The following is a 12570-nucleotide window of genomic DNA, read 5'->3' as shown; positions in this document are numbered from 1 at the left end:
TGTTCTGATCTTGCCCCTCCCCCCATCTCCACCCCCCTTGTTCTGATCTGAAGCCCCACTCCTTTCTGCACTATCTCCATTTTCAAGATCTCTGTGTCCCTACCCCCTACCACTAGTTTAAAAACTCCTCCAGCCTTCTAGCCATCCTCTCCCCTAGCACAACAGACCCTCTTCCGTTTAGGTGCAATCCATCACCGCTATAAAGATTGTACCCAAGCGCAAAATCAGCCCAGTGCTCTAGAAAGCCAAAACCCTCCTTCCTACACCATGACTTTAGCCACGCATTTACCTCCCTGATCTCCCGCTGCCTTTCTACTGTTGCGCGTGGCACAGGTAATATTTCTGAAAATACTACCTTGGAGGTCCTTTTCTTCAATTTATCTCCTAATTCCCTGAAATCATTTTTTAGGACCTTCCATTTTCCACTGACTTTGTCATTGGTACCAATATGGACCATGACAGCCGGGTCTTCCCCAGCCCCTCCCAATAATCCATCCACTCTGTCAGCAACATGCCGGACCCGAGCACCCGGGAGACAGCAAACTGTCCGGTTGAGCTTATCAGAGCGGCAGATTACCCTATCTACTCTCTTAATAATAGAGTCCCCTACCACCACAACCTGTCTAGCCTTTCCTACGCTCTCAACCCCACTCATACTAGAGGGGCTGTTCCCTCGGCTGTTAGAAGGAACAGCTTCCTCCAGTATAGCTACTCCTGAGCTGATGCACCCAACATCTTCACTCAAGCGGGCAAATCTGTTAGGCTGCACAAGGTCAGAACTAGCGAAACCTTTCCTCTTTCCTCCCCCTCTACCACCACGTGTAACTGTGACCCAGCTACATGCCTGTTCCCCAGCTGACTTATCTCCTCCCTCTTCACTACCTGCACCCACTAAACTCTGCTCAGTGAGCAGCAGACTCCTTTCAAGATTGTCTATCTCTCTCAAAGTTGCAATTTGCTTCTCCAGATCTCTAATATGAGATTCCAGAGAAGCCACTTGCTCACACCTGCCACAGAGGCATGGACCCCAGGGTTTCATCCAGATTCATCCATGAATGCATACATGGAACAAGATGTGCATTGAGTCAGATCATCAATCTTGCTAACTCCCATAACCATACTCATAATCAAGTATAAGAAAAAAAATAAAATAAATGAGAACCTACAAAATAACAGTTAAACAAGAACACCTGTCAAAATAAACAGTTAAAAGTAAAATATAAAGCAGTATAAATACAGTACCTTGTGGAACCCCTGTTTCTCTTTCCAACTCCTGTTTCTTTTTAACTCCTACTTAAAATAGCCTACTTGAAAAAGAGACTCAATGCAGAAGCAACTCAAGTGAGCAAGCTCTGTGAGTTACTTGGGGCTTTATATAGATAACCCCACACAGGTGAAGCTAGGTACCCACTCCCCTCAATTAACACCAAACATAAAGCACCCAAAACAGATGACTGAGTAATTGAATGCAACCAAATAAAGCTTTTTCCACCAGTTGTACTCCTCCAAGGGAACTCCTGTTTCTTTTTAACTCCTACTTAAAATAGCCTACTTGAAAAAGAGACTATCTCAATGCAGAAGCAACTCAAGTGAGCAAAAAGTAAAGATAAGCTACGTGTAGGTATATTGAGTGGAATTGTTTTATAGTAGGAAACCTTGCCATATTCATCAATATATTGTATTGTATTAGAGGAGGGATCGATATAAGGGGTTGTGAAAGAGCTAAGATTATGTCATCTGCGAATAGGCTGATTTTATGGATTTGACGTTTAAATGAAAACCCCTGAATGAGGGTATGATTTCTTATTGCGGTTGCCGAGGGTTCTAAAGCAATACAAATATGAGAGAGGGCATGCCTGACGGGAGCCATTAGTAATGCAAAAGCAGTCAGAATAGAAACCTGAATAAAGAACTTTCGCTGATGGTGAATCATACAGGGCGGCAGGGGCGGGCTGGGCCGGGGGGCAGGGGGGCAATTGCCCCCCAGGCCGCCCTAAATCCGGGCCGGTGGGCCGGACGGACGACCGGAAGACAGACATTCAATGCGGCTGTGGCCGCAAAGTTAAAAACTAAGCGGCCGCGAGCAGGATTGAATGCGGCCGTCATGCGTACCTGGCGGGGGAGGGAGGCGGTCCGCCCCGGCTGCCGCTCATCTGGGGGGTGCCACCATGCCGGCACGCCTCCAGTTTCTGGAGGCGTGCCGGCATGGTGGCACCCCTCAGATGAGCGGCAGCCGGGGCGGACCGCCCCCTCCCGTTTCGGTGCGCGCGGCAACAACACTGAAGCCACGCCCAACATTTTCCGCGCTCAGTGCACCGGAAGGACAGGAAGAAGAAGAAGTAGAAGAAGAAGAAGAGGAGGAAGAGGAAACGTGAGAGTGAAAGAAGAAAAGGTAGGAGAGAGTGGTTTAGTAAGTGTGTGAGAGTGATGGGTGTTATGCTGAATGGAAGTGTGTGAGAGTGATGGTTGTTATGCTGAATGTAAGTGTGTGAGAGTGATGGGTGTTATGCTAAATGTATGTGTGTGAGAGTGATGGGTGTTATGCTGAATGTAAGTGTGTGAGAGTGATGGGTGTTATGCTAAATGTACGTGTGTGAGAGTGATGGGTGTTATGCTGAATGTAAGTGTGTGAGAGTGATGGGTGTTATGCTAAATGTAAGTGTGTGAGAGTGATGGGTGTTATGCTGAATGTAAGTGTGTGAGAGTGATGTGTGTTATGCTAAATGTACGTGTGTGAGTGATGGGTGTTATGCTGAATGTAAGTGTGTGAGAGTGATGGGTGTTATGCTAAATGTAAGTGTGAGAGTGATGGGTGTTATGCTGAATGTAAGTGTGTGAGAGTGATGGGTGTTATGCTGAATGTAAGTGTGTGAGAGTGATGGGTGTTATGCTGAATGTAAGTGTGTGAGAGTGATGGGTGTTATGCTAAATGTACGTGTGTGAGAGTGATGGGTGTTATGCTGAATGTAAGTGTGAGAGTGATGGGTGTTATGCTGAATGTAAGTGTGTGAGAGTGATGGGTGTTATGCCGAATGTAAGTGTGTGAGAGTGATGGGTGTTATGCTGAATGTAAGTGTGTGAGAGTGATGGGTGTTATGCTGAATGTTTGTGAATGAGGGTTTCAGATAGCATGGATGTGTAAGTGTTGGGGGATAGCTTGGCATAGGGAGTCCGTAATCACATTCCTTTCATGCCCAAATTCCAGCATGTAGTGGCTGCCTAGGCATGATAGGAGTGTGATTGCTGTTATAAATTATTTTTTGGTCCAACTTCGGTGTGTTAACACTTTTATTGGACAGAATAATTCAATGACAGTATTAATATATATATATATATATTGATATATATAATTGCAAACAGCAATCACACTCCTATCATGCTAAGTCAGCCAGCACATGCTAGAACCTGGGCATGATAGGATTGTGATTGTTGTTATATATATATGTGTATATATATATATATATATATATATATATATATATATATATATATATATATATATATATGTATATGTGTTAATATTATTGTTGATTTTTTTGTCTAATTTTGGTGTTACTTTTAATAAAGTATTTTAAAGTTTATTTTTTTTTTTTTTTTTTTTTTTCTGTTTTGGCCAAGTGAATGCTGAATTTTTAGTTTCAGTCCAGAATTTTCATTTCGGTGCATCACTACTATATACTATGCCAGTCACTAAAGTGGTAAGCCTACACCACATCAATGTTTGGCTTAGTATATAGTGATAGGGGTTGTCAGTGTCTGGCTCAATGTATAGGCACACATTGACGGTGGTGCTGCGTAATCCCTAAGTATATAATGATAACAAATATGCTGTACCCCTGTCAATGTTTGCCTAACCATAGAAACTATGCAGTTTTAAAGTGTGTGTGTGGGGTGCCACATACAGGGTCTGCCACAGGTGCCAAATACTCTAGGTACGCCCCTGCATCATGCGGCTGTCAGACCCAATGGCCATGCCTCAGCTCCTCTTCCCACGTCTTAAAAGGGGTGTGATGAAGAGCTGAGGCATGCGGTGTTTGCACGCCGGCCACTTTAATTTCATTAGGCACTGGTGGAGTGACTGCCGCACGACGGCCGCTTTCAATGTCGCTCGCAGCCGCTTTGATGGTGCAATGGGCCAGTTGACTAGACTTGCCCCCCAGGCCTTAGGCTGCCAGCCCTCCCCTGCTACCTATTATAAAAAAATAATTTTGATGCTGGAGTAATGGTTCATATAGCGCTAATGCAAGTAGAAGAGATGAAGGAAGAAGGATGGTATGTGTTAGAGAGTAAGGCTTGTGGGATTAAAGATCTAAGTATATTGATATGGAATCAAAGAAAGGTGGACTGTAGCTCTTGCCATATTTTGAACCAGATGGTTCTCCTGTGGAATAAGATTAAAAGAAGGTATAATATAGGGATTAAAATACTTAATGATATAGAGAATTTGACCCTAAAAGATTTGGAAGACTAATGACATTCACGTTAGACGATCTGATGGAGGGAAACAAGATCAAACCCTTCGAGACTTTGACATCAACCTTTAACCTTCCTAGCCATGAGATCTTTAACTACTTAAGAGTTAAGAACTATTTTACTAATAGAGGCGTAGTATTAAAAGATGAGACATATTTTATTAAGATCAGTTTTCAAAATATTAAGACCATAAAAAGCATAACAAACAGCACCAAACTGATAGAAAAAACCTTAAGGAAAATAATTCCAACAGCCAGGCCCGGACTGGGACAAAAAATAGGCCCGGGCATTTAAGCCTGAGCAGCCCATATTTATTTATTTATTTATTTATTGTTAAAGCCCACCCTTCATGTACCATCTTTGCATTTAATCATTCACACAAATCATTAACACATTCATTAATGCAGTCTCACAAATCATTCAAGCAATTCATCCACACATGAATTCATTAATTGTCATACGCATTCACACAATTCATCCACACATTTATTCATTCATTCTCATACGCATTCACACTACCCCCTCTCATCATCTTATCTGCCCCTTCTCACTATGTTCCCCCTTTTCACTATGTAACCCCCTTCCCCACTTATCAATATGTACCGCTTCTATCTATCCCCTCTCCCCCTTTCTCACTACCTAACCCCCCTCTGCCCCCTCCCTCACCCTACTTACCTTGTTGCCAGAGCAAGCAGCAACTGCGACCGCGCCTGTGGCAGGGCAGGATTGACTTAGGGGCTGATGGAGCTGCAGCTCCAGGCTAGTACCTTAAAATATGGCCGCATTAAGGCAGAGCCCCTTAAGCCCGCAGCAACTGCAACCGGGTCCGCCACTCTAAGGCAGAGCCGGCCTTAGGTGTTCTGGCGCCCTGTGCGGACTACTCCTCTGGTGCCCCCCCATCCCAAAAAAAGAAAGGAATAAAAACTTGTAACAAAACTCCCCTTTCTCACTATCTATCCCCCTGTATCACTATCTACCACCTCTGCCTCTTCTCACTGTTATCATTATATACTGAGGCAGAAATTGACGGTGGTACAGCATAACACCTACCACTATATACTGAGGCAGACAATGACGGTGGTACAGCATAACACCTATCACTATATACTGAGGCACCCATTGACAGTGGTACAGCGTAATCCCTATCACTATACATTGAGCCCTTCTCACTCCCTTCTCCCTATCTACCCTCTTTCCCCGTCTCACGCCCTTTTCCCTATCTACCCCCTCCTAACTATCTACCCTCTCCCTCTTTGAAGTTCACTTACCTTTCAGGAGTCCTGCGGTGGGGGTGCAAGGCCTCTGCCTCCCAGCTCTGCCACTGTATGGAACAGTATAGAGTAATGGTATACTTTTAGAGCATAATTAGATCATGAAAAAGACATTGGAAATGGTACAGCATAACACCCATCACTCTCACACACTTACCAATCCACACATATATACCAATCCACACGTATACCAATCCACACCTATACCAATCCACACGTATACCAATCCACACACATATACCAATCCACACACATACCAATCCACAAGTATACCAATCCACACGTATACCAATCCACACGTATACCAATCCACACGTATACCAATCCACACGTATGCCAATCCACACGTATGCCAATCCACACGTATACCAATCCACACGTATACCAATTCACACATATATACCAATCCACACATATATACCAATCCCCACATATATACCAATCCACACATACACCAATCCACACATATATACCAATCCACACATATTTACCAATCCACACATATTTACCAATCCACACATATATACCAATCCACACATATATACCAATCCACACATACACCAATCCACACATATATACCAATCCACACATATATACTAATCCACTCTCACTGCATATTTTCCTACCTTTCCTCTTTTCTCCTTACAGCTCCTTTTCCTCCTCTTCGCTCCTCTTCTTCAGTTCTTCTGTCTTCTCTGTCTTCTTCCGGTTCAGAGGGCAACAGCTGCTGTGCGCCGGGGTTTGTTGTCAGATCCCGGCGCACAGCAGCTGTTGCCGTGCAGATCACAAGGGAGCAGTATCGGAGGTCTTTAACAGACCTCCGGCTCCCTTGAGTGATTTTAAGCCGGGTTGAACCCGGCTTAAAATCACTCAAGGGAACCGGAGGTCTGTTAAAGACCTCCGATACCGCTCCCTTGCGAACCTGCTCCTCCAGCGGCGGACATTACTGTCCGTCTCTGGAGGGGTGCCGGGTGCCGCAAGTTGGCACCCCCTGATGAGCGGCACCCGGTGCGGACCGCCCCCCGCCCCCTAGAGTGTGACGCCCCCTAGAGTGTGACGCCCTGTGCGGTCGCACACCCCAAAGGCCGGTCCTGCTCTAAGGGGCCGGGAAGCCCCCACCAGGGCCGGCCTTAGGGGTCTGCGGCCGCACAGGGTTTAAATTAAAACATCAGGGTTTTTTTCAACTTTATTTAACATCCTCCATGTTAAATAAAGTTAAAAAAAACTTTATTTAACATGGAGGATGTTAAATAAAGTAAAAAAAAACCCGATGTTTTAATTTATACCCTGTGCGGCCGCAGACCCGTAAGGCCGGCCTTGGTGGGGACTTCCCGGCCCCTTAGAGTGGCGGACCCGGTAGGTAGGGTAGGGGCCTGGAGCTGCAGCTCCATCAGCCCCTAAGTCAATGCAGCCCTGCCGTGGCCCGGCCCACCGGGCAAATGCCCGGTGTGCCCGATGGCCAGTCCGGGCCTGCCAACAGCCATTAAAACTTGGAACAAAGAACTTAATATAATTATAGAAGAAGATGACTGGTTGAAGGCATTTGAAAGAGTCAACAAAGAAATACATGGTCTTTCGTTAGTTGAGACACACTACAAATTAATAAACAGGTGGTACCTAACACCAGTAAAATTAGCTACAATACATACAGTGAAGGAAGTGCTCCTAATCTCAAACTAATCTAAGACATTGGCTCCACCACCAGCAAAAGCAGCATTGGAAATGGAAAAGGTGAATGGGCAATTGATGACCCGCTCACCTGTTTCAACCCCTTCAGGGCAAAGCATCCAAACACTGTCAGTCCTTGACGTTTGGGAGCAGACTTTCAGAGCTCAAACACTAGGCCCTAGCGTAAAATGGCTACTCCGGTGAAGGTAGCAGGCTTTGCCACACCGCAAACAGACGCAGCCAGCGGGGAGAAACTACCTTTACCATTAAGGACATTTTGGGCATGACATTTTGCCAGGAAGGGAACTGGCAGCCAAAAGACACTGGCACCACCACCAGCAGCATTGAAAGTGGAAAAGGTGAATGAGTGGGCAATCGGCGACCCACTCACCTGTTTCACCCCCAGGGTGAGGCGTCCAAACAGTGAGGAGACAATATTCCTACTGAAAGTGGAATGTGCGGGAACTGTGTATTGTGGAGCCACAGCCGCCATCAATTGTTTGAAAGGCTCCCCTTCAATCATGGAGTTGGAGGCACCTCCAGCACTGAACTGCCCAATAAGTATGCACTAGTCATTCCTAGACTGCTCCCTGAAGAATCTGATTCCTGGCCACTCATCTTAGGGGACCCGTATCCTACTCTCTGGTATGCTCAGACATCCTCCCCTGCCGGCACTTTCCACGGGGGGAGTGCCGGCACGGGAGATTGTCTAAGCGCATCGCGCAGACATTCACCGGCTGCAGCGATGCGCGTGTAAACAACCTCCGCTGCCGGCACGTCTGCACGATGTGCTTTAACAATCTCCCTTGCCGGGAATTCCCACAAGGGGAGTTGTATACGCGTATTGCGTAGATGTCCTCCTCCGGCCCCGCAAGACACCCAGGAGTCTGCTCTGGTAAATCGGGGGGGGAGGCAGAGTGGCAGCATATCTCGAGGGGGGGAGGACAGAGTGGCAGCATATCTCAGGGGGGACAGAGTGGCAGCATATCGGGGGGGGGACAGAGTGGAAGCATAACGGGGGGGACAGAGTGGCAGCATTTCTATTAGAAAACTTTTTCTTCAAAAAAGCACCAAACTTTTAGGGTGCGGCCTATATTTGGGTGCGGCCTATATCCGAGCCAATACGGTAATACTGCTAATTTACGTAGCTAAAATGAATTATAATATTATTCATTTTAATTAATTAACACAATAGCAGTATAGTATACTATGACTGATATTTATATATTATATTAAATTATATTTTTAACTAATATTAATTATAATATTAGTTAAAAATATAATTTAGAACCAACAGTTCAGCTTAACTAACTAACTTATTGACTGACTGACTGTCCTGAACTGAAATTACAAAATCAAGTTTTAAAAATGATTTTAAAAAACTAAGGGAAGATAGAAGGCAAGCAGTAGGCAGTGGGCACGGTTAGTCCAGGGCCAGGGCACTGCAGTGCCAATAGGGTGACCTCATGTCCCGGATTGCCCTGGACAGTCCCGCAATGGAACTTTAAATCCCGGGTCCAAGGCAGCCTCAATCCTGGACAATGCATTGGCCGGGCAGTCATTGGCTGCCAGACATATCCAGCCACTTAGTATAGAACTAAATTTCCACAATATATAAAAAATTAAAAGAACTGACCACGCCAGAATAATGCAGAGAATTAAAGAGCAGTGGCACTGGGCCTGGGCAGGCACTAACAGATAGATACAGGCCCCTTGGTGCAGGACTGAATTTCCAATATATTTGAACAATTCAAATAATTGATTCCTCAAACTAAGAATCAAGACAGAGGCCCTAATGAAGTGGTGTTTTATGACCACATAATGTGTAGGGCTATATAGATTGTGGATCTCAGGGAGGAGAAAAAAGCAGCCCTTTATCCAAGTTTTTAAAAGCTGAGACGTTTGCGTCTTGTTGATATCCGATTTCTACACATTCGTATGTAAGTGCATTATTTTGTGTGTTTAAATAAAGTTGTTTGATATTCATTTTTCTTAAATATCTAAACTTCTCCGTGCAATCAAGACCACAGCTTCTATGTCTTCTTAAATTTGAAAACAAACAAAAGATAAATAAATATTGGCTCGGATATAGGCCGCCCCCGTATATAGGCCGCACCCTAAAAGTTTGGTGCTTTTTTAAAGAAAACGTTTTTTTCTTTAAAAAAGCACCAAAAAAACATGCTGCCACTCTGTCTCTCCCCCCCGAGATATGCTGCCACTGTCCTCCCCTCCCCGAGATATGCTGCCACTGTCCTCCTCCCCCCGAGATATGCTGCCGCTGTCCCCCCCGAGATATGCTGCCACTGTCCTCCTCCTCCCCCCCGAGATATGCTGCCACTGTCCTCCCCCCCCCCGAGATATGCTGCCACTGTCCCCCCGAGATATGCTGCCACTGTCCCCCCCCGAGATATGCTGCCACTGTCCCCCCCCTGAGATATGCTGCCACTCTGGAGGCTGTTTACCCGCATCGCCGCAGCCGGTGACCGTCCGGATGATGCGCTTAGACAACCTCCTGTGCCAGCACCCCCCCGTGGAAAGTGCTGGCAGGGGAGGCTGTCTGAGCGTATCGGAGAGTAGGATACAGGTCCCCTGCACCGCTGCTAGACCCCGAATATAGGCCGCACCCCCACTTTAAAGACTTACAGTGGGGGAAAAAAGTGCGGCCTATATTCGAGCCAATACGGTATATACAATTGAACATGTCCATTCTTACAAAATAACACCCATCGTGCAAAAAAAAAAAAAAAAAAAAAAAAAACCACAGGTATACTTAGATTCAGATCACAAATCACAGGTGATGTCTTCTATGAAACCCTAATCTTTTGAGCAACCAAGTTTGCTCAAACTATAGGGTGTCTGTATAAGAATATCATAGGATCCAATAGGATATCTGTTTCTGGAGAACAGCAGCTTGTTGTATTCCACTCAATGTTGTTGTTCCTCAATGAGCATCAGCTCAAAATATACAGGAGGTCAAAATGAAGAGGAGGATTTTAAAAGCAAAAATAACAATTTATTAATAGTAAAAGTTAAAAAACGATATGCTTGCAACAAGCAAACAGAGTTCCATGCTTTGCCTGTGTAGTTTGTGCTACTTCCAGGTGGGCGTGTCGCCAATTTGCATACCGCGTTTCACCCAATCAGGCTTCCTCAGATGCATCTCTTACAAATGTTTTTTTAAGGTATTATGCCAGGTGCGTCCACTCTTTCCTTCTGTTCCTCCAATTCACAGCTTCGGGAGGAAGGTTAAGTGTTTGGAACTCTGCCATGGGAGAGAGAGAACAGCTGCAGGGGAGTGAAAGTCTGTGAGCTGTGGCTAATACCTCTGTACTCCGACGTTTTTATTTATTACTTTTTTTTTTTTTTTTACACAGGACTGATGGTTTGACTCTTTTACTATTCGTTCACACTGAAGACTGTTTGTGAATGAATTGATTTATATACATTATTTTATATTTAAAATTGTGCCCCCAGCTATTTTTTTTTTACAGAGGTTATTTTATTTACACTGCCTTTACACATACCTATATAACATCACGATGGGTGAAATCACGCGTATCGTCCACTTGCCTCTGAGACTACCTACTTAAAAATTCTCACATTGTATCTGCAGAAGGCACTTCCCCAACTGGCCCACCCTGACCAGACTGGGTTCATCCCTGGCCGTGAATACCATCCATGCAGCAAGGCACACCGGGCAGATGCTGGCTCTGCTGACAACCGACACAAAAAAGGCCTTTGATAGGGTCAGTTAGCCATTTCTGATGGAGGTGCTGAGAATGGTAACCAGTCTCAGATTAAAGCAGGGAGCACCTGCCTTCTTTCCCCATTTCTTACCCTGCTTATTGGAAATGAGGTGATTAATTTACATAAAATTATGCCTGGTGCCCTCACAAGACGTTTTATTTAAACTTTCACTATTTAACGCATAATGTGTAAAAGGAATTCCATCGAGAGAGTTTTCGGTGAGGTAGAGCATTTCTCACCTGGAGTTCTACTTTAGGCAGTGTAGGACCCAGTCTTGCCTCGTGAAAACCTTGCTACCAGTACTGTAAACAGCGAGGTGCTCAACTGGGAACCAGATCCCCTGCCCCTGTGACCGCTGTTCTCATTGTAGCACAACTAGGGGGAAGGGAACCAAAGTCATGTGTTATTAGGGCCTCCCCAATTGTACAAGCTTCCAGAACCTTTATTGTAACTTGGTGTTGTGATCCTGTCCTAACCTTTGGCTTCTTTTGCCCCTCCCCTTTTTATATCTGCACCCCTTGTTGGAAAATCAATAAACGTTGATTTACAATATACTGTATACAAGAGAAAAATCATAAAATGTATGTATTTAAACATATAAATGCATTGACATAGACACCTAAACTTACAATACCTTAATCTGTGTTTAGAATATACTTTAATCTTACCATTTGGCTACCTCTAGCATTCCCTTGATATGGTTTCCAAAATTCTCCATCTGAACTATAGAACACAACAAACTGGGATATGTACAGATTGAGGAAACGTTGACGAGCACCTTGTGTGTGTAATTCATGAATCAAAGTAGGCATGTGTAGGTCCACCTGGAAAAGAAGAACATTCATTGTACAGATTGGAACAATCCTAAGAAACATTGCATATCCTTGTGTTTTTCTTTGGCCAAATTTTCAGCTGAGCATGGATTACTTCTTAGGAGTGGGAGCCAGATTTTTGTCCTTATCCATTTTGTCTGGAGATAAAGGACTGCATGTAAGGACAAAAATGGCAAAATTGCTCTGGGACTTGATGTACCAAAAAATCCTGGGACTGAAGGGGTTACATCCTCAGAAATAATCACCCCTAAATCCCTTTTATCACATGTTGAGGTAAGGACAGTATCAAATATTCTATACTCTGTCCTTGGGTTTTTATTCCCTAGATGTATTACTTTGCATTTATCCATATTAAATGCCAATTGCCACAGCTCTGACCATTTTTCCAGTTTACCTAAATCATTTGCCATTTGGCTTACCCCTCCAGGAACATCAACCCTGTTTTTGTGTCGCCAGCAAAAAGACATACCTTACCATCGAGACCTTCTGCAATATTGCTAATAAAAATATTAAAGAAAATGGGCCCAGGTCCCCGAGGTGCCCCACTGGTAACAAGACCTTGCTCTGAATATACACCA

At 44.7% G+C, this 12570-nt stretch overlaps 1 protein-coding gene across 1 annotated transcript in view; it reads right to left on the bottom strand.

Moving 5' to 3' along the window:
• F8 (coagulation factor VIII) overlaps positions 1-12570 on the bottom strand; it is a 694472-nt gene that overhangs the window by 90823 nt on the left and 591079 nt on the right. The window contains exon 22 of the mRNA XM_053474021.1: positions 11828-11983. Within this exon, the coding sequence (XP_053329996.1) occupies positions 11828-11983 (156 nt within the window). The remainder of the gene's footprint in view (positions 1-11827; positions 11984-12570) is intronic.

The sequence above is a fragment of the Spea bombifrons genome, chromosome 8 (genome assembly GCF_027358695.1).
Source record: "Spea bombifrons isolate aSpeBom1 chromosome 8, aSpeBom1.2.pri, whole genome shotgun sequence".
In the NCBI taxonomy this organism is placed as follows: Eukaryota; Metazoa; Chordata; class Amphibia; order Anura; family Pelobatidae; genus Spea; species Spea bombifrons.
This window is presented reverse-complemented; position numbering and strand designations above follow the sequence as displayed.